The 24,602-nt window shown below is 32.3% G+C and overlaps 1 protein-coding gene across 7 annotated transcripts in view; it reads right to left on the bottom strand.

Moving 5' to 3' along the window:
• The window catches only part of LOC127732822 (cytosolic phospholipase A2-like), a 141,084-nt gene that overhangs the window by 24,014 nt on the left and 92,468 nt on the right, over window positions 1–24,602 (bottom strand). For all 7 annotated transcript variants that reach the window (XM_052241992.1, XM_052241995.1, XM_052241996.1 and 4 more), the window contains 3 exons: window positions 8,484–8,620; window positions 2,337–2,550; window positions 702–810 (listed from right to left, as the gene is read on the bottom strand). In XM_052241992.1, coding sequence (XP_052097952.1) covers window positions 702–810; window positions 2,337–2,550; window positions 8,484–8,620 — 460 coding nt within the window. The remainder of the gene's footprint in view (window positions 1–701; window positions 811–2,336; window positions 2,551–8,483; window positions 8,621–24,602) is intronic.

The raw sequence follows: 24,602 nt of genomic DNA, 5'->3' as shown, positions 1-24,602 counted from the left end.
GAATATACTAATATTTTTGTTATAGCAATTATTTATTTCAATAATTTCTGAAATTTCTTTCTGAAAATTTTTGAAAATGTGTATCTGTTTGTGTTTTTTTTTTCTGAGACATAATGTGCTTTGTATATTGAAAAATCTATTATTGTTAATATATAGTTGATATCAATGAATGCTGCGTCTTCAATTTTGTACCCTGTTACTAAATTTTCAATGCTTATAATGTCTTTGTCAATACCAAGGGATTTCATTAATGTCATTACTATAATAAGAAAGTCAGTATTAAATGAGCAATTGACAAAAAAGTGTTCATAGTCTTCTTTTTTTACAATGCTTACATAAGTTGTCATCAGTAGTTTTCCACTTTTTCAAAAGTTCATTACATGGCAGTATGTGGTGAATAAGTTTTTATCTGAATATTTTCAATCTATTATCAGTGAGATTTTGAAAATACAAACAAAATTATCTATGCTGAATATTTATAGCACTTTAACTATCCTAGATTTTGGCCTTGATCTTGTTAATCAATCTTGTGTTTTGTCGGCTGGTGTTTGTTGTTGTTTTTATTATTTTGTCTTTTGTAATTTTATCGCATTATTGTTTGTTTTTCTTTAATGTATTATTTTCAATTTCTCTTGATGTCTCCATAAGCCTTAATATCTCTCTAAGACTTATAAAGTATTTATAACAGAAGTGTTAATTACCGTGATAGTCTTCAATTGATTTCTCTTCACGAACATGCAGAGCAGCTATCAACGGTAAAGGCATGGCACCGTTTTTTAATTTATTTGCCTGTTCACTCCAAGGGACATTCTGGTGATATATATTAAGTAATCAATGTGTGACAACACTAGTCTATTATACACATTCACATGATCAATTTCATAACAATCACATACGAATCAAAAAACAGAAAAGGCGAATTTCTAAATTGCATATTGTATATTTCAACTTAAACTTGACACAAAAATGATAAGAAGAGGAAAAAATTAATGAATGGTGAAACATAAATAGAAGACTCAGAGTTATAAATAGAAGTAAGGAAATGTGGTATGGTTACCAATGAGACAACTATCAATCAGAGACAAATTTATATTTTCAATGACATTTTTATATCTACTTTAAGCTTTCGGTACCACGTAGAGGACAAGGTTTTGGTCGAGATATTTCTTATACTACTCTAAAATAGAATAAAACTTATCATCCCCGGTCAAAGGTGAACTAATCACAATGTTTTGAATTTGTTTTATTTAAATCATCTTCAGCTTCGTAATTGATTCGGCTTACACAATGTTTTGATTTGAACACTATCGGTGAGTTTGATATATTTTAATCTACCTCGAATGTTCGAATATTGTCGTATAAAGCAAGGTCTGGTGGCTTTGTTGACATCAGAGAAGAAATGCATCACCATTATTTGTAATTGAATATTTGTGTTGCAGATAATGAAAGATAGGTTTCATTCCGGTATTGGTGGGGTTCGGATTGCACGATGTTTAGTTTTTTGGGTAATGTTTTGTGAGCGATTTTCTTTTCTTTTAACTTTAGGTTTATGAAAGCCGCCTTGTTATTTTCCATTGCCCTCTCTTTTTGTGTCCAATTAACTTAAATCTATATTGAACAATATGCGATTGTGTAAACACTTAAAATGAAACGTTATCGAAACTTTTCAACACCTCCCCTATAATCTGTTAATTCAGCATCTAAATTAACAGATTATAGGGGAGGTGTTGAAAAGTAAATTTTACAGTCTGAAGTACCAACACTGACATAGTTTAGGCAAAAAAATAATATTCCTAAATAAATGTGCGCAACGTTACAGTCAGACCATTGAAATACCTTTTCACGTGAACATAAATAAATATGTGTCCCTTGGTCAAATTTTTCCGAGTTTCTCAGACCATATCTTTCGTGTTCTGTAGCTAACAATTTCAATAGCTTTTAGTATATTCATCACAGTTTTTGTCTCAACATTCAGTACGGCAAGCAGTGCATCTAATGTTAATTTTGTTAAATAAGTTTTGATTATATCAAATAAACTTCAAAAGCTTTAAAAGTCTGATCAGAGTTAAATTTTGTTTGTATCAATTAGTTTTTATCATTGTTTTTGTCCTCTTTAGAATTTGTTGTTGATAACATGTCTTTGTGCGAAAATTACTCACAATAGGAGTATACGTCAGACGATTTTAAGATTGACATATGGCTTACATGCATGACAGTTGTGCATATCGACATTATGATTTCTATTTTGACTCTTTGATGCTTTAAAGCTGTTTTTCAAAAACGTATACCTTATATCTTATGTCGTTGACAATTATAGAGAAAAAGTTCTATCTTACCTTTTGAAGAAGGAAAGAACTAATAAGGTATCCAAATGGATCTGCAACCGTAATATTCTTGTTTTTAAATTGATGTAACCAGCTTGTATAATACTTCCAAGTATACCATGCATACAAAAACATATTTGAACGGATCTGTGGCACTGTTTCCCGAAGTTTGGTATTTAATTCTGTAGCGTTTGGCCGTATACAGGAATACAAAGACATTAGATACCTGTATGAAATATTAATATTTAGATAAAATAAACACAATGTTTAATTTCATTTTAAAGATTAACTTTTGCTTCATTCTAATATTAGATACTTCTCACTGATGATAAAGCATACACATTCCATTTTGATAGTATTGACAATTGATTATAACATCCCGCCAGATTTTGTTTTCGTCTTTCATGTTTTTCTGGGCGCATTAGAAAAGATTTATTTAGTATATTTCCTTCTTCGTATTTTCTGATTTAATTTAAAATTATCTTCTTTCAGGGAAGAGTGTTTAAGCAACTTACTTTAGTGAACAGTTTAAATTAACATTTATCAAAACTTTGTCCAAATTCAGAGTTGGTAATCAAGTGTAATTCGCTTTTTTATATTTATGCAATTGCGTTATTTAGCATAATTTACATTATTTGTAAAAGAAATGCTAAAACGAATGATATTTGTACATGCACTTATTGTAAATTTATATTAATTTGTCCATTCTTGTTGTTCATGAAACACCATGTTTATTCATGCAATTCCTGATATATCATTACCAAAGTAGCCCAAGATGCATACATGTGAATCCATGATAACCTCACTCGACCAGGGAAAAAATCAAATGAGTTAAAACTCTCGTCGTTTTACCTGATTGGATAACCAAGGATATCATTTTCACCCATTATGCATCATTATACACCATACATCAATTTCGTATGTCCAGTGTTTAAGCAGAAAGTTGATGAACCAGGGGTATGTCAAAGAAAGTCTCGTCCTTTTTCTAAAAAAGTTCATCGGAAGATACCAAGACCTTGTTGATAAATATTCCGTATCAACATCACAAATAATACACGATCGTCTTGAAGTATAGATTCTAGGTACTGACGTTGTTTATCATCTTAATAACGTGTTATATTATTCTTTTATTTGTCTTTGTAAATTATTACTTTTACTGTTTAGTCTTTTTTTTGTAATATCTATTTGACGTGGCTCGGTACTTGTACATCCCGTCATTGTGTTATTGTGCTATGGTAAATTTTTGTATTCTTCTCTTTCGTTTTTGTTAATGTGCTTTGTCAATATGCCTTTTTGTTTTTCTTTGTTGGCATATTTGCTTGATTTTGTAGTGATTCATTTGACGTGGTTCGGTACTTGTACATCCCGTCATTGTGTTGTTGTGTTATGGTAAATTTTTGTATTCTTGTCTTTCGTTTTTGCTAATGTTCTTTGTCTATATGCCTTTTTGTTTGTCTTTGTTGACATATTTGCTTGTGTTTGTAGTAATTAAGATTATAACACAATGTTGACTGCTGTACCCCTATTTTGACATTTTTACCTATTATGTCGGTTTGTTTTGTTCACACATCGTTGTCAATATAATGGAATTATATGCGACTGTCATACATACAAGTGAGAGGTTTAGCTAGCTATTAAACCAGGTTCAATCACCATTTTTTACTTAAGAAAATGTCAGTACCAAGTCAGGAATATGACAATTGTTGTCCATTCGTTTGGTCTGTTTGAGCTTTTGAATTTGCCATTTACTTAGGGACTTTCTGGTTAGAATTTTCCTCGGAGTTCGGTATTTTTGTAATTTTACTTTTCACTGACTAATATGTATTGAAATTAAACTTACTAATTATTGACTGGATTGACACACTTAATATGTTTTTCTTGGATACAATTTAATCATTTATGGATCATAAAATGAGAAGGATACATGTGGTAAAATTGTAATCAGAAAATACATGTTGTAATTAATTAATATGCAGAATCTTGAATAAAATCAAAATAAAAGTGTTGGGAATCTTCTTTTTGTCAAAATATTTATTCGAATATTTTGCACAAAATACAACCTTCGATAGATAGATAATAAGGTTATTATTGATAATAAACGAATATGAAAACGAACACGCCTTTTAGGTAACAAAATATTCGTGGTTTCAGTTAAAGTTTCTTTTCCTATATTTGTTTGTGGACTTTCGCTCTACATATATATTGTATATCCATGTGATGCAAGAGAAGGTTTTATTCATTCATTTCATGTGCATTTTCCACACAGTCTATTCATGTAATCAAATATTATCGAACTTGCATTTGTTACGGATTTTCGAAATAGTCCGTTTAAAAAAGGTATTGCTGTGTTAACAATGCTAATAGATATTATGAGATCCTGATATTAAAAAACATAGCAATTGACTTGTTATTTATTAAGTAACATTTTCGTAAATTCCTGATAACTGTTTACTTCAATGGTTTAACGATGTTTCATTGATAAAGTAAATGCTCAAGGGTCTTAATTGTTGTTATTTTCAGCCAAAAAAAGGACATTTACCATCGACAGATTTATAATTTGAAGTCTTCATGATATTTTACCCTATGTTTACATTTCAATTGCATTTCTTTAACTTTTCTAGTAAAATTCATTTGACGGAGATTCATCCAAATTGTTTTTCTGTTTTTTTTTGTTTTTTTTTTTTTTCAATTTTGTTTGACACTATTTTTATGTTTCTTTTTTGGTCATATATCTTCTTACGCATCTATGTATTTTTTTCATAAAAAAATTACGACTAAAGTTGATCGTTAGTCATGAACAATTCAGTAGTTGTAAATACTTTAACGTCACATCCGTAATGTCTATGATTTTGTTATTTGTATTTAAAACATAATAGTTTTCAGACATTTTATTTTGTTAATTTTTAAGTGCGTTGAACATGGATTTTTTTATTTGATTTGTAAATATTTTTGTGGTATCAAATATCAATATGTGTGTTCTCCGACTTCAGTAACGTTGATCTTTGGCTTGTTGATACATTTCAATATATAATATAAAGTATTTAGTATTATCGACCCATATATCACTGACAGTTTATATTTGACTTTTAGAAAATAATGATATATATATATAGGTCTGCCCTGAATCTTCATTGTTCGATATAGCCTAAGTGACCCCTTGAAACTTTGATCTCGATCGAAAAGTGCTTTTGTATTTAAATTTCAAGAAAAAAAAATCAACACATCTTCATATAAAAATTTTTTCTGCAAAGCAGCAGTAATTCATTTTTACTAAAATTTGCCCATTGCGTTCCAAAAAAGAGGCGAAAGATACCACAGGGAAATCAAAACTCAAAAGTTTAAAACAAACTGACAATGCAACACGAACCCCACCAAAAACCGGGGTGATCTCAGGCGCTTCGGAAGGGGTAAGCAGATCCTGCTCCACATGTGGCACCCGTCGTGCTGCTCATGTAAGTACAAATCCGGTGATAAGTCTTATTCGGTAGGTCACATTTGAGAAAAAAAAGGGCGGGATTGTGGTTACGACAATTGGATCATACCCGTTGTCATCAATGAAAAGTAAAATAACAAAAATACCATTATATTGACAACAGACATAATAGGTAAAAATGACAAAAATCTCTCTTTATACGCCGCATCAGATTCAATGTATCCATTCAAAAAGACTTTGAATCTATACCAATGCACAGCCAAACGGATTCCCCTCTATAGCATGGGTTTCAAGCCAGACCTTCCTCTCAGTCGACACTTGAGATCCCCTGGTCACACTAAGGCAAATCTCAATCGACTGATCATTACAATCATAGACCACAAGACTGCTTGGTCTAAGGAGGAAAGAATCACTCGGGAAAGGTTTTGGATAAGAAAATTAAAAACTTTGGCACCAAATGGAATCAATGAAAAGGTGTAGTTCTAAATATTCTAAATATCAGCACAATAATGTTAAATCTGCAAATTTGCGCAGGCAATTTTTTGTTCTTCACTCGCCACTGGTTATCAAATGGATGGATCTGTCGTAGAGTTCTCACTTGTAACACAGTACATGATGTATAGTGGCAAGTAGATGGTGTACCTTTCAGATCAGCTATTTTGTCTGTCGTAAAGGATGATAATGTTAATTACAATGCCGCCACATCAAATTCTAATTTTATTATACACGTCTAAACATGTGATAACTTTATGACAGACATTCTCCATCGGATAATACGTGGTTATACATGGCTAACACAATTAATATATTAATATATAATTCGTCTCAAATTTAGCCCAGCAATGTAAGATTTTCAAATTTGCGTTAATAAATTTTTGTTATTTCCTCAGCGGGATTCGAACCCTTGTGTCTGTGACATCGTGACAACACTGCCTGCTCGTGTCCATCGTCCTATACCACCCTTGGCTACATAGAAATATAGCACCTTGTTTTAATACTAACACATGACAGAATAATAAAGAATGGCTCATAATCAGTCTTTACTTGCAAAGGATTGTGACTATAAAAATTGCCCCTGGTTACGTAGACATGTTGTAATGTATTGTTATATTATTTATTTGTGAATGTCTCTGTCCTGAGTGTTATTGTGTTAGGTGTAATGAACTCCTGTCACGTAATGTTGTCATTTTAGCGTTATTTTTAACATTTCCATATAAGCGGGAGGTTTGGCTAGCCATAAAACCAGGTTCAACCCAACATTTTTTTCTTAAAATGTCCTGTACCAAGTCAGGAATATGGCAGTTGTTATCAAATAGTCCGTTTCTATGTGTATTGGCGTTTGTTTTTGTAGCAGTTCAGTGTTTATGTTGTTCCGTTGTTTTCATCTTATAGTTGATGTGTTTCCCTCGGTTTTGGTTTGTGACCCAGATTTGTTTTAGTTAAATCGATTTATGACTATTGAACAGCGGTATACTACTATTGCATTTATTTAGACAGGGGACATTTTCAAAATCGCGTGTGAGCCTAATTATTAGTGTGTTTTTCAGCAACTCATGCTCATAGGAGTAATTGTAGTAGACGGGTGACTTTAATATTTAAACATAAAGCCTCTTCAGAGTTTATCCATGGCTGTTATTGGGAAATTCGTGTTGCTTAAATTTTTAAATACCTTTGTAATGTATTCTGTTCTACTTTTTTGTTATTCCTTTTTTCTTCTAATGTTGTCGCTCTTTTTCTTCGGCATACGGTTTTAAATTGCTTATTTGGTAAATGTGTCTTTGTTCAGATAAAGATAGGGCAAACAATTTGAGGTAGAATCTGGGTTTTTTATGGACTGTGATGTATTGATGTGCTCGTTTTTGTTTACTTTGTTTTTCTTTGGAAGAGCAGATATTATCATTTTTATCCGAACATCATGAGGACCTCTAAAGTTTTGCTTTCAAAACCAGGTAATCTAGAGTTGAGGCGAATAAATGTTAACGAATTTATAAACAGAAACCTTGTTTTAAAGCATGATACGGTGACCCGAAATTTGGTCAAATAGAAAATATTTATCAAAATTCACGAAAACAGCATAATTGAAAAGGACTGGACGTATGAAAAAATACCGCCTTTCAAAAGCATAAATTGAATAATTACAAATATATATATTTTTTTAATTAGATTAATAATAATGCATGATTTTATTCTAGCTATTTGACCATTAAATGTTTTGTAATTTTTTTTTCTTTCAAAAAGTCACACAAAATCAAAATGCATACGATAAAAAAAAAACAATGACTACAGCAAGTATACGTATAAATATGTAGCGTTTGCATTTTGAATTAGAATAATTAGAAGATGAAAAGGGAAGAATTAAAAAATATTAATATTAGTAGAACAGATAACCTCCTGGAAAAAAAACATAAGATTTATAATTGTCAATGACACTGATATGGGAAGGATCGGATTAAAATTGACATCAGATTGATGAAGACAAGAAATGAGAATTCTATTTTTCCGCTGAGTTATAATTTATATTTGTGAAAGAAAAACATTATCAAAACTAAAGTGTCTATAACTTAATCCTTTTCACATTTATTAGTTTATCTGATAATGTTTACAAAGTTTTAGGCACCTTGAATATATGCGTAAGAAACGTCTCTTGTTTAAGAACTCTATCAAATACAATTGAAGATAGTTTAAAATAATAGTCAAAAATAAGTTTTAACAGAATTTACACATACCATGCAGATCCAGATAAGCCAGCGGTGTACATTGTAGATTCTAAAATTCCTCTTTCTTTTAGTGCAGTCATGGCGGCTGACATTCCGATTACAGCACGCAAACCACCACCAGATCCAATGATTGCAATGTTTGGGGTCTGAATTTGTAATTACATTTGTAAGTGCATAAAGACTTAGAAAATAAAGAAAATAAGACTTAAAAGTTAGGCAAAGATACCAGAGAGACATTCAAACTCATAAGCTTAAAACGTTGATTTAAAAATGCATTTGACATAAAATTGAGAAGGAAAATGGGGAATGTGTCAAAGAGACAACAATCCGACCAAAAAGCAGAAAACAGCCCAGAGCCACCAATAGGTCTTTCGCACAGCGAGAAAATCCCGCACTTGCACAATCAGCTGGCCCCTAAACAAAAATGTGTACTAGTTCAGTCAAAGTGGACGTCACACTAAGCTCCGAAACATATAAATTAACTAAAATTAAAAAAACATAAAGGACTAACAAATCCAGAAGCTCCTGACTTGGGACAGGCGCAAAAATGCGGCGGGGTTAAACATGTTTTGTTATATCTAAACCCTCCCCCTATACCTCTAACCAATGTAGAATAAACAAACACACAGCAATACGCACTGTAAAATAGTAAAACTCAATTTAAAAAAGGCCTAGTCCGATATCAGAATATGTAACAAAAGAAACTAAGCAAAATGACAATGATACATAAATTAACAAAGGACTACTAGCAGTTACTGACATGCCAGCTCCAGACCTCAATTAAACTGATTGAAAGATTATGTCTTCATCATATGAAAATCAAGCACAATCCCTCCCGTTAGGGGTATAGTATCATACAATCATAAAATATATGAGAAGAACATAACCCGTTTCATGCCAAAAACTGGTTTTAGAATAATAAATGTGTTTATTTCCGATGCAAAGACCCTATGAATGAATCAATATTAATTCCAAAATAATGTATGCCATCTTTGATGACCTGATAACAGTATGGTAACTATATCCCTTCTGACTAAGTCGGATTAAAGGTTTGGTTAGCTTTTGAGGTGAATGACGACATTTTTGTGCTTTGTATAGAATATTACATAAAAGATTGGATGTGAAATACCTGAACGTATAAGATGTCTGCATGTTGATTTATATTTACGAATGATTGCATTGTACCGATGATAAAATTTAGTAAATGTTTTGACTAGTTTGTGATATCGAAAATCCTGGTGTAATAATTTTTCAGTAATACAGAGATTTCGTTCGTGAAAATCAAATACGTTGTTACATACACGAGAGAATCGAACAAGTTGAGATATATATAAACACCATAAGATGGTGACACATTCAGTCAGAAACACAAAAGTGCTTCTTCTGTCTACTACATATCAGATATTGAGAGACCTCCAGAAAATCCGCTCAATATTGTCCAAGTAAAGATAAAAAAAAAGTGGGTAATAAATAACATACTTTCTTTAGAATTTATGTTCATTACAAATCAGAACAATATTATACAATACTCGTTTAGAAACTTGTCTCAAAGCCTTTGTTGGGGAAAATCCTCTTATCCTCGAATGAGACCTTCCGAGCTAGACTCATCGCCGGGTTTGTACTTATATGACCAACACGATGAGTGCCACGTGTGGAGCAGGATCTGCTTACTTTTTCTAGAGCACATGATATCTCCCGCTTTTTTGTATAATGTTGTTTGTCTTTTGTTCGTTTTTCGTATTTTTGCCATGTCGTTGTCAGTTTGTTTTCGACTTTTAAGTTTGAATATCCATTAAGTATTTTTGGCCTCTTTTTTACCAGGTTGTTCCTCGCTTGGAAATGTGATTAAATAGATTAAATATAACGCAATATCTTAACAAACCAGCATCATTAGGCATGTAACTCTGATGCTGAATATGTGGAATCTGAACTGATGTTTTACATTTTAATCAAACTGAAAAAAACTTAAAGTGCTACGAAAGTAGTATATAAAGTGTAAAACAAGCTGAAAACTATTTTCCATCATACTCCTCTTAATCACCAGGAAAAAAAACCCGCATGTTATTTGTCTGGAAATAATTGCGTGAATTGATATATTATTAAAAAAGGCATACGATAGAGATCTAATATTTTTATTTTTTCTTGAATTTTTTACAAAAAGTAATTGTTTATATGTTTTCTAGAAATTTGCATATGCAAACAAATGTATCTGAATGATTTTTTTTCTCAGACATTTTAACTTGCTTTATACATCATGTTTGAGGTCAAAACACAAACTTTGATTTCAAATACTTTCCCCCTAAAAAATACATCTTTCAAAAGGAATACAATATTTTCATCTCGTTATTTGCAAATTGGTCCCTTATTTGTAGGTTGATTATTTAGTTATCATACAAATATTGGTATTACAAATCATGAACTATTTACCTGCCACTACCAATATATGCAGAAACAATTCCATCATTGATTTGCGATTGCAATTCTTATATTATATTCTTGAAGTTGTACATAAAGGCAACAGTAGTATACCCTGTTCAATAGTCATAATTCGATTAAGCGAAAACAAATCCGGGTGACAAACTAAAACCGAGGGAAACACATCAACTATAAGAGGAAAACAACGGAACAACAGAAACACTGAACTACGACAAAAGCAAACCAACATAATTGTTCATGTCGATAAAATAAATGGAGATTCGTATGCTCTTAAATGATAATTTGAAATGCTGGAGATCCAATTTTCCTATTTGGCGTGAACAATATCGCTGTGTTTTCTAAGTGGAGCATCGACCTGCAGCTATTCCCACCTGATATTAAAACGATCTACGAATTACTGCAATAAATTGAAACGTTTTGATAATAGAATAATGAACAGCCTAGGTTTGATAGGATACACACATTTATTGAGATAAAGGCATTTTGTGCTTTATAGTTACCATTTTTCAAATAATAGAAAAACAAAGGATATGGGGTATCTATTCATTACACAAAATTTGTAAATGCACTGTTAAAACATAATCTCGATTGAAACCCTATCAAAAATAAAACTAATGCTAATAGTTATCAAAGGTACAAGGATTATAATTTAATACGCCAGACGCGCGTTTCGTCTACCTAAGACTCATCAGTGACGCTCAGAATAGTTATAAAGCCAAACAAGTACAAAGTTGAAGAGCATTGAGGAACCAAAATTCCAAAAAGTTGTGCCAAATTCGGCTAAGGTAATCTAGTCCTAAAATTGGAATGTTTTGAATTTCATGTCACCTTATTTAGTAAGTTTTTTTATTAAAACAATTCTGACATATATATAAATCAATATTTGAGTATTTGAAAAATGTGAACACCGATTACGAATATACATATGGATTGGCATGGAACCGAGGAAGACATCCGAGTAAACTACTTACAACGTCGTTTGAACTGAGGATAGGTCGAGATATATTCAAAACTCTCAAACATGTGGCTCAGACTCAAAAGGAAACTGTTTCTTAGATCAATAAAATCTTGAAATGCATTTCTGTCATGCTACTAGCTCTGGTTTTGGTATTTCACCATTGGCGATCGACAAGGACAGTTACAGTCCTTGGAAGCATTGTCTCATTATAACGTTCAATCCGACCCAACGTTGGATCAAAATTTGAAGACTTCGGTATCGGCATTAGGATCGACCATTTACCTTTGATTGAGACGATGTATTTTCTTTGTTGCTGGAGTGAGATACATTCGAACATCTGGATAGTGGGGCCTAAATAAAGGCAACAGTAGTATACCACTGTGAAATATAAATGTGAAAAAAACCTGCATTGCACGATCTTGAGGACTTTGACAAGTATGGAGAGGTCTTGAAAGGGATATGTACATTGTACACAATTTTGTTCTCTATGAAGCTGCTAAAACTGTAAAAAGTCACATGTGGATAAAAATCGAATCAAACATCTAAAAGCAAGACAAGTATCACAGCAGGTTACAAACCCTGTTTCTATGTTCGATCTTGACTAATAATTAGATCAATAAGGCTTGGGAAAAGTTGCGTTAAAGGCTATGAAGAATGGGGTTGGTATGGTGATTGTAGCCATACTTGGTGCAAAGAACCACAATTGGTTGATTAAAGATCGGGATTACAATAATGCCCACCGTAAGCAATTGTTCATTTGTCAATTGATTGGCCCCATCCAAGAATCCTCAAGAACCTCATTTACATGACTTAATAAAAGGCACATTACTATGTGAGACTCAAAAAGTATCATGCTCACGAACCTCAAGCTAGGGCTCTGATAGACGTTTTGCGACTCGTCTCGGTTTCATCATCAATAAATTACAAACACAGGTACGTTTTCGTTTGACATTCTGCAAAAACTTATGTGGCTTTGAGTACGATTATTAAAAATGTTAATATAAATAAGAAGATGTGGTATGAGTGCCAATGAGACAACTCTCCATCCAGGTCACAATGTATAAAAATTCAACAATTATGTCAAAGAACGGTCTTCAACACGGAGCCTTGGCTCACACCGAACAGCAATCTATGGAGGGCCCCAAAATGACTAGTGTAAAACAATTCAAACAGGAAAACCAACGCTCTAATCTATATAAAAACGAGAAACACCTATGAACCACACCAACAAACGACAACCACTGAACAACAGGCTCCTTATTTAGGACAGTTGCATAAAAATGCAGCGGGTTCAAACTTTTTAATAGGCGCCAACCTTCACCCTAACCTGAGACAGTAATGTAACATTACAACATAAAAAGACACACTATTAAATATGAATTGCAATGGCTTAACTCGATCAAAGAGACATTTAAACAATAATAAGTAAACATACATTGAACGAATAAGTTTGATCTATGACACAGAATAAATACAATATTAAAACGTACGTGCCTATATAACATAGATGTTACAGTAATAAAACATCGTACACAGGTAAGTTTAAATATAACAATTTTGTTGTTAGGAGTGCAGAAGTGAAACTTTATCGCCATACTAAATACTAATCAAAGGTGGTACATATTAAAAACAGTGAGACGAGATATAACACAAAATAAGTAAAATTAAATTACAGAATTGCATTATAAATTGTGTCAACAGGTCAAATTAACAAGAAAGTACGATTTGAGAGTACTCGCAGTTACTGAAAGCTAGTTATAAGCCAAAAACAATTAATGATAAAAAATCATGCACCAGAGACTAAAATCAATTTAAACACATCCCAGGGATTTAGTGTTTTAACGCCATGGCCAGTCAATGAAGACATGACTTGTGCATTGCTAAAATAAAAGTATCTACAGGCAGTAGGATAGTTAGGATTTAACCTTATTATAAATATGTATCATGTTATATATAGATAAAGCAATCTCTAAATAGAAAATAGACGTGGGGATGTGTATTTATACATCCAAAAATACATTTGAAAAGAATACAAATTTAGTTATGTTTTAATTTGTTGATGACAAAATCGATGTTAGTGCCAATGTAAACATTATTCAAAGATCTTATTACAACATTAATGCTTTTAGTACAATATTACCGTAAAATTTAGGATGTGAAATACTGTTTTTAATAAGTTTTCTACAGGTACAGCCAAATTTACTAATCAACTCTTTGTATCTATGAAAGATTTTAGTAAATGTTTTAAGTAATTTATGGTAACGAAATCCTTTACTTAATAATCTACCAGTGATGCATTGATTACGTTTGTTAAAATCTATGACATCACTACACACACGGGCATAACGAACGAGTTGGGAAAATAAACACCGTATGATGGAGCAAAAGGAACATCGCCGTCTAAAAACGGAAAATTAACAATAGGGAATGAAAAATCGTCTCTTTTGTCGTAAATTTTAGTTTGGAGTTTCCCTTTAGAAATTCAAATGTCTAAATCTAGAAAAGGACAACTACTGTTGTTTATGTTATATTTATTTAAAGTAAGATCATCTAGGTAAATTTCGGTAGTATATTTAGAGAACTCTGGATTATTTAAGGAAAATATTATCAAGATAACGGTAGGTATTGTTGAATATGTCAACCAAATGTAACAATGACGTGTCTTTACTGAGTTTGGCCATAAACTGTGATTCATAGCAATACAGGAATAAATCTGCTATTAAAGGGGCGCAATTAGTGATCATACGAATACCTACTACCTGTCGATACACTTTATCACCGAATATATATATACATATATGTTGTCCAGGAGAAAATTTAAAGCTTCAATCATATCTCAACATTTCCAGTAAGTGTATCTAGCATTATCCTTTTTCGTTACAGAAAAAGGCTTTAAACGAGTTACAGCAAATGGGTCAATATCTTTAATTGTTTTTACATAGGCGGTAATGGTAACGTTTTTTCCTGTAGCCCAGTCAGTCCATATCGTAAAATTGGATATGTTATCATTTGATTTAAATACATAAATATTATTGAGAGAGAAAACATCAAATTCTTGAAAGTTTTACCACAAAGAAAGAAAAATGCTTCTCCGTTGTGGCTTATCAACCTTCATTTAAACCGTTTATATTAGGAGCAATGAGTAGTAGCTTAATAGTTGAATAGGCACAGCACTATTGTTTTCAAAAGGTTTGACCCTCCCCCTTTTTCACTGAGAAAAGACAATATCTTGTGATTCGCTAGTGTGCATTAAAATATAAAATAATTCATGATTTGCTTAATACATGTTTGTCTGTTTATTTGCATATGATTTCTAATGACCAGGGGTCAAATTATTGGATAAAAGCACATGTGATGATGTATCTCACTTTACTCGTATGAAGTGTGTTATATTCCTTGATTATCAGTTATTCCTGTAGATCGGAATGATAATTACATAACAAAGACTTTATTGTGTCATTTTTACCTACAATATAATAATATAAATGTTTTCATGCCTTTTCTATTAAATAACAAGTTCCTTTCGGATCTCTCGGGGTAAACAAAAACTTTATGATTGTGCCTAAAAGAAGTGTTCAGCCCCGTGTCAGTAGTGCATTTTAAAAGCGAAAATTTCATTGAATTTTTGCTGATCTTTATCGATAATGTTTATCTAAAACCAGCTGGGATAACTAGGTATAAATAAAAAACTACTAACCGTCATTTTCACAATTTTCTCTGGTGTACAAGGTGCAATCATCCATAAATCTGTCTGAAAACTGCTGAGAATTTTCTTGTAATTTGGGTCAATATCTTTAATTGTTTTTAAATAGGCGGTAATGGTAACGTTTTTTCCTGTAGCCCAGTCCATATCGTAAACTTGGATATGTATGTTAGCTCGTTTCGAAGCTGTGACATTTTCACATATGTGGTTAAATTTTCGGGGTACGAAGTGAGATTACTTTTTCCGTAAATTAGCAAACCCCGAGAATCCTTTCGTGATGCGGCTCCTCGTGGTAAACAAATCCCTTTTTTAACACAATAAGTTCTTTGAAAATTTAATACTTTGAACACATGTAACATGTGTAATAGCTCCATAGTTTTTACACATTTATTCTATGTTCCCCTACTTTCTAAATCAACACAAATGGTTAAGCTCAGTCACTTGTTTATCATAGAAACGTGTCAAATATCACTACACAGAGATTTTTTGTTTACACACAACTTTTGAGTTCCTCATTTCGAGGCGCATTAGGGATATTGACCCAAATACATTTGCAATGAGATTTTTCAAAAGACCATTTAATTAAATATGAAAATGTTTTCTTGATAAGATTGTGTGGAAGTGTAGTGTAGAGAGTAGAAAAATCATAACTGTCAACATAATTAAAAGAACCATCAAAAGCACGTATTTTATCTAAAACCTCTAATTTTTAACACTCCAAAAATAATGAATACCATTATTTTCATAAACCTTTTTACAAAAGTTAATAATAAGTTCTTTGATAGTAGTAAGGGAGGTTGTTAGAAGCACTGACAGATTAGTAGTAGAACACTTACTAGATGCGGAGATGAAATGAAATTTAAATGGTTGTTTGTGTAATTTAGGTAACCAGTACATATATGGGATTTTTAAATGTTCGGAAGAGGCTTCAAGCTGGGTAGAGGCAGTGCTATGCTTGTTTACAATTTGACTCTCTGTGGAGCGTACGGACCTGAATGTAGAAGAATTGATAATTTCGTTTTGGAGAACTTTTGTGTAGTATATGTAGTCACACCACCACTACATTATTGGCTGCTTTGTCTGCGGGTACGAACACAAACCGCTTTGCGAGTGCTTGGAGCTTATTCAAGAAATCAAGAACCCTATTATTATTTCAGAATTGTTTTCCAAATGAGATATACGAATATCAACAATATTCATAATTTTATTCAAATAACTGTCTAGAGATTTTTTGTCAGAATTTTTCACGTTTACACCAATTTGTACAGTAGGCAGAAAGAGCGTCTTTAATGATCTGACGACACTGTTTCCATTCTATAATAGACGGGGGACGATATTTAGGTCCTTTCTTAAGAAAAGTTTTGACTTCACGGTCTTCAACGATATTGAGGTCTCCTGTAACGACATAACCATAGGGAACATATCTAAACTCACGGTCTCAAGTGAAAGGAGCATTATTTTCTATTTTGACGTCTGATGTTACTGACGTTAAAAAAGAAACTCCTACTGTTTTTTTGTACGAATACGAAATGATAGGTGGTTCTGTATTATCAAAATATTGAGGTATTTGGCTATGGATGGTAGAGTCATTGAATATACTAGATAAGTTAATAAAATCAATGCCTCTATTTATATGTTTTATTTTAAGAAAATGCCGTTTATGATTTTCAGGTTTATCGATACTAGGGAACAGCCTATGATGACAAAAGGCTGTAATAATACGGGTGTATTCATACAACTGGCTGAAAAATGAAATTTTATCACACTCCAGAAAAATATCAAATAGTTTACTTATTGGTGCATGACCAAGTTTGCCTACCATTATTTTCTATTATAGATAACAGATAGGCATGTGTATAATTTATACAATGTTTAATGCGTAGATTACGGTTTTTACGTGTACCATGAAACCTATTATTTCTTAGTCGTTTATCGACAATATTCATGACAAAGGGGAATATATCTAAAATTTCTATCGATGCCATGAATATTATTTCTTAGTCGTTTATCGACAATATTCATGACATCGATAGAAATTTTAGATATATTCCTCTGTCCCAATATTTTGTCATTGAGACCGACAGGATAAGCTGTTTGAAGTCTTTTCATTCAAAATAGTTCGCGAACTTCACCGGATCATTCAAATTGTTTGTGTGATTGTCCTGGTTGTTTCTGAACGGTTTCAAGTGGTTGGAATTTGATAAATTTTAGATTGTGATTATGCTTATCTAAATGTTGGTATATCAAACTTTTGAATTTTTTAGGTCTTCGAAAGCGGTAAAGGTGCTTTTGATTTCTTCTGCAATATTCTCGTCCCGTCTGTCCCACATATTGAATATCACACTTAGGCTGGGTTCAAGTTACCAGATAAATAAGGTTTTGGGTTTTTCAGGTAATGTCACAGGAAAAGGAGAGCGAAAAAGCTCTCCCATTCACTGTTGACCAGACTTTATTGTAAAAAGTTAATCTGGAACATGTCAGTCATTTTCTGTCATTGCACGTGATAATTTGTGGATATCAATGTGCATTTTTGTTTAACAATCTGGCTGCAGAGGCATTGCCGCCTTTTACACAATTGTACACAGTGCTTAATGTAGTAGGATTACTTAGATAGGCTGCTGTAGAATTTATATTAGAAATTCGATTTTTTTAGCACGTGGATATCCTAGAAGTAGGATTGTGTTTTCAATTTCTTTCCATTGCGTAATAACATGATTATATAAATAGGGGTATAGGGAGACTAAAAGAGACCGGAGGTTGTAACATTGAATAAGGATCACAATTACGGAATAAGAAATAATAGGCAAAGCAGTAAAAGAACTCTTACAAAAACTGTTATAAAATGCCCGACGAAAAGACTTAAGTTATATAAAACAGAAATATAACAAACACAGGGCAAAACAGAGATTAAAAGAAATCTAAGTAAAGCCATAGCAGGGGGCAAAAATAAAAACAGCAAGCGTGGATGAGTATTTATACATCCCAACACCATTCTATTGAATTAACAAATAAAAAACAAAGATATAATAAACATGTGAAAGCTCTCTCACAGGGAAACAACCCATAATTGTAAAATATAAGGGTATACACCACAAGCATTGTGTATGTATGAATTCAAATATTAACAATCACACATGCATAATTACGATAATCGTATAATCCATATAAGATCAATTACTGTCGAGGTGTTCAAAATTACACCAACTTTTGTATCCTTATTCATCCAATATGTTAATCAATTCGACCAAATCTTACTTCAGTTACACATAAAAAAGCGAGAGATAAAAATGGGACATTCAAAACTCGAAGAAAAAACTTACAATGCAATGACAAACATAAATAAGCGAAGAAAAAACAAACAACAGTCTAAAGAACACAAAATAGAAAACTGAGCAACACAAACCCTACGATAAACCGGGGTTATTCTCAGTGCTCCGGCAGGGTAAACAGATCTTGCTCTACATGGGGCTCATGCCTTGTTGCTCTTTTTGAGTAAATCGATGTAAAGTTTCATTTGTTGATAAAGGAAGCGATGAATATAGGAATGGACTATGGTGAGGATCACTGAAACATATCATTGGTCATCTGTGAAACATATATCACAAAACGGTCAACCAACTCGTAATGAAATCTGTAAAACTTTCGAAGGGATGACTTCAACTTTACCACTTGGTTCATTGTCTTCTCGAAAGCAGCAACCCTTATCAAAAGAAATGATGATAGGAAAAGAAACATCTGTACTATCGTGAAAACATGGCGCTGTTGGAATGTTGGTACATCGAAATTGAAAATTCACAAATGGGAAGCTGAACTCATACCTTTTGTGGTTACCTGTGGTACTCAACCGACACTCATTGTCGACTTAACTGTATATATGAAACCCTTTATTTCAAGTTTGAAGGTATAGATGGTTCCCATGAAATAGATGAAATGATGTTTATTTGTTGAAAAATACGTCCCCAAACGTAACAAATATGCTGCTATAAAAAAATCTGCCATAATACTGATCGCAGTTTGCCAGCCTATCGTAAAAAGTAAAATACATGTAACAAAAAGGCGCAACTCCAGAGAAAATTCAAAACGGAAAGTCCCTTATTAAACTTAAATTAAATTAAAAGCTCAAACACATCAAACGAATGGAAAACAACTGTCATATACCTGACCTGTTACAGACATTTTCTTACATAGAAATTGGTGGATTAAACCTGATTTTATAGCTAGCTAAGCCTCTTACTTGTATGACAGTCGTATAAAATTCCATATATTGACAACAATTTGTGAGAAAAACATATTTGGTAAAATTGTCAAAAATTGGGGTACAGCAGAATGACATGTAGACACTCTAAAGAAAAAGCACATATTAAGCAAAAGTGAAGGACAAGAATACAAAAAATGACCATAGCACATTAACGCAATGACAGGATGTATAAATACCGAACCACACCAATAAGATATTACCAAAAATGGACTAAACAGTAAATGTTGAAAATATACAAAGACAAAAAAAGCACTATAACACGTGATTAAGATGATAAACAACGTCAGTACCTAAAATCTATTATTCAAGACCATCATGTTATATTTGTAAAGTTATGAGTTATGAATGTCCATTTTGTATCTTTCGCCTCTCTTTTGATACGGAATATTTATCAACAAGGTCTTAGTATCTGTCGATGAACTTAATGAGAAAAAAGACGAGACGTTCTTTGAAATAACCCTGGTTCATCAACTTTCTGCTCAGACACTGTTTTATTTTAGTTTAAACATATTGTATTGTTCAAAAAGGACACTGGTGATGTTTTATAAAGTCTGAGTAGCAGCTGCAAGTGATTGAATACCGAATGAGTTGGGGTATGTATATCTCATATGCAGATGAAGTTGGTATATTGCTGCTTAGGTGGGGGGGATTCGTAATTTCAAAATTAACATTGTGTTGTTAGTCATAGATTCTGTAACTGGGATGACCGCGTATGTCACATTCGAGGTATCAGTCTAAAAATGAGGCGGAGGAAGCCGTGTCTGTTGTTTTATTTAATGTCTAGTTCTTGAGGATATATTTATGGAACCCAATGAGAAAAATTCGGATTTTGAATTGAAAGATCATCATCAATATATTTGAATGTAAAATTAATTGGTCTGGCTTCTTTGGCCTTCTAGTTTTTGACAAGTGTCTGAAGAAACTCCGACTCATATGGAAAAAACAAGAGGTCGGCATGTTTAACCTTTTTGTTCACTATTAATAAAACATGTCGTATGGTATCTAAAAGCAATGAAATATGCTACCATTTTTATATAGAAAAGCATTGTGGATTATTTCTTTGAGACGATGTTTCAATTTGACATAGGGAATGGTGGTAAAACGTGTTGAAAAATCAAAGGTTTTGATAGAATTAATTTCAGAGAAAGATCGAGATTTAAAATCATCAAGAAGTTCTTTAGAGTTTTTTAGACCTCATATTGTTAACACCACTACGCGAGTAAACAGTTTCACAGTATTTCTAAAGACCTTTTTTCACTGCTGACAGACTTTTTGTCAATCTAATGGACAATTCCTTTGAAGAACATGCAGATGAGCCGGCAATGTACCGTTGTTTGTACGGAATTTTATGAAGCTTAGATATCCAATACAAACAAGGTAAGTCCTCAGATTGGCTGTTAAATGTAATGTTCATTGAAGCCATGAAGGACTTATGATTCGCCAAAATCTCATTCTTATCAAATGATATGTTTTTGTTTGTTGGAGTTTATTCCAAATTCTTTGACAAGACACTCTAGTAGTACGATTTACATACAAAAACAATATTATTTGAAGCTTTTTCCGCTGGAATAACAACAAATTTATCGGGAGAGAGATAATAGACATTTCACAGCTTCTTTGTCTCTCAATACGGACTTTGGTCGATCATTTACACAGTTGTGAAAAAAGATCATCAAAGCTCCCAGAAGGCGATATAGATTTGGAAGACTTTTTTACATTGGGCCGATGGTAATGTTGTTGCGCATGACAACGCTGGGGTCTAAGTTAGTATAAAATAAGCTCATTTCCTTTACATCATTATCACTGCAGGCTTGATTTGACAAATTTCCTACTCCTTTGAATTTATCATTGCAACCATATGGCATTGCAGTACCTAGTTTCCTTATCCAGACATTTTCTCTGTCTTTTCGGAAAGGAGTACTAGTACTTAGTATAGTGCTATTGGTGAGTTGATAAATTTGTCTCGATGATGCGTATTTTCATAGATAAAGAAGGATCATGGTCCTGTTGATTAAAATGGTTATATAGAACCCTGAATTGCGGATCTTTATAAAAACACCGGTGTTGATTCATCCTTTTACGCAAAGTTTGTCAAGTTTCATCAATATAGGATTAAAGGCCTTTTTAAAGGAATTTATTGGTGTATAAACTCGACCAATTCACTCAAAAACAAATAAAAGTCCGAAGGACTTTTATGATATGTTTGTGAGTGACTTGGTCCAGTTTATACATCAATAAATTCCTTTAAAAAGGCGTTTAATCCTTATAATTCTTTAAAATTGGAGATAAGGACTTGTATGATATGTTTGTGAGTGACTTGGTCCAGTTTATACATCAATAAATTCCTTTAAAAAGGCGTTTAATCCTTATAATTCTTTAAAAATGGAGATAAGGAATTTATTTTTCTACACTCGTAATTTCTTTCACACATAAATTGTATATATTTGTGTCATTGGATTAGCCTCGCGCACGAATATATTTGTTGGTTAACGCAAAAATATGTATTCCATGAAATTTGCTATCTGTTAAAATATAAACTACAAAAACTCTTATTATCATTCAAATGCATGTTTTGTGTTTATTATTTAATTTAACGATTAACGCGAAGTGAAAATAAATGTGGTCAACGTCGAGCCGGATTGTGTTATCATCGCCGCCATCTTGTTTACATTTGTTATGAAAAGAAGTTCGGTCAACGTCGTCTATCGAAAAGTAAACGTCAAGAACAACTTCCGGAAGTGCTCTCGACCAATCATATCGACGTATTCTCCAAAATGCAAATCATATAAGAATTATCATAAAATAGCCAACACAAATGACATTCAATTTCATAAACGAATTTGTCCGAAGAACAGTCCAGAAACTCAAAAGATTTTGTGTGTTAAGTTTTTCCTGTAAAGTTACTAGTGAAATCTGCAGAAATAATTAACATTTTACATGTCTTACATGGGCTCCTCTTTCCTTTTTTATGTTTACAAGTAGAAATGATAAAAGTTGATTCACTAGTAGCGGGTGTCTTTAAACAGTCGAAAATATTAACGGTACACGGTTTTAATTTATGAAAAGTATCTCAATTTTTTAAGTAATAATTACCTTCTGGTTGAACATGAGTAAAATCAGGGAGGTCCCGTAGGATGTTGCGTGGAACACACAAATCAAATGCGTAAATTTCAATACAATATTCTTCCATAACAACATTTATAGACCTTTTAAAAAGGATATAGACTTTGTTAACAACATATTAAGTCTACTTAGCAACATATTAAGTCTACTTTACTAGAGACTTTGTTCACAGCATATTAAGTCTACTTAGCAACGACGAAATCAAACACTCTATCTAAATTAATTTGTTTCTGTTGGTCATCTTAGACGTGAATCATCAGTTCACATAACCATAAACAACTTTGTGCATTCAGCTTAATTCGAAAAATACTTAGTTAAATCAATCCCTTTTACATAATGGGCCTGAAGAGTTACGATATGGTTCTAGTGAACCGTGAGATGAACTGTTATTTCCTAGAAGAGTAAATAATGGGGCATGACGTTTTCAAGTATTTGCCAGACGACTGTCTAAACAGATTAACCTTAGTTAGAGAAATTGGTAATTACAGGATTTATGACATCAACTACGACTGTCAACCTAAGCTCCTCCTCAACAAATATAAGACTAGTAGCCAATAAGTATCATGTGGTCTTATCCTTGACAACAGCATTTATAAGGTATAAGGATTCTAGGGACAATTATACGTGACAAGCGAAAAATGGTTACACACTGTGAACATTACGTGCATCAACAAGAACCTGGTTAACAGTGATAGTATTCATCATTATAGGCCAAATGGAATAACCACTGTATAAAATAGATTTATAAAAATTGAACAAGCTTGACAAAAATTAATAAACTACTTTCATTTTAATGAAAACTTTTTCAAATTATTATACTCTAAGTCTTAAAGAGTCCTTTACTGTCATTGATATTTGATTTAGACTAAATAGCCCCCCTCCTCCGATAAACACTTTCACAGTGCGGTTTAGACTCGCTAAAATCACCCCGTTGAAGTACAGGGAAACACCGTTAGCAAAATTATCCAAATTCAACGGCTGTCAATATGATTTAAACATTATCTTTTTTTCAGTGCAGTAACATACTTCCAACAAATAATCATAATTTCAATAAAATACAATTAGACATCACACAGAAACAATTTATGCAAATACAAAATATGTAAATTAAATCACTAGTATATGTTTGATTTTCAAAAATCGTTAACAGTGAAATAACTCAATGGACGAATCATAGATTAAATATATAAATGATAATTGTCTTCAATAGCTCTTAACTTTTCATTTAAAAGCTATCTATGAATTGAAAAGAAAAAAGCATCAATACATTGAAACCTCAATTTCTCACTATCTATTTTTCTATTGAGAAATGAGTTTTCTTTATTTCTTTTCTTATATTATACGTATTTTTTATGGAGGTGTAATGTTTCACCGTATCATTTCGTTTTTCTCATAGTGTTTGCTGTATTTCTACTATAAAATAATTCCTAAAATTTTGATATAGACTTAAAGAAAAAAGATTGGCTAGTATTCACGAATTAACAAAATTATATCAAAGCACATTATCTTTTTTTTAAATCGGCAGATGATTCTATGGGATATTCAAAACTCGTACGTCTAAGAGAAATTGAAAACGCCATTGCAAAAAAGGAAAAGACAAACAACAGGCACAGTACAAAGAAAATCAAATACTAAACAAAAATAAGTAAT

This window comes from Mytilus californianus, unplaced genomic scaffold (assembly GCF_021869535.1).
Source record: "Mytilus californianus isolate M0D057914Y unplaced genomic scaffold, xbMytCali1.0.p SCAF_28, whole genome shotgun sequence".
Lineage (NCBI taxonomy): Eukaryota > Metazoa > Mollusca > Bivalvia > Mytilida > Mytilidae > Mytilus > Mytilus californianus.
This window is presented reverse-complemented; position numbering and strand designations above follow the sequence as displayed.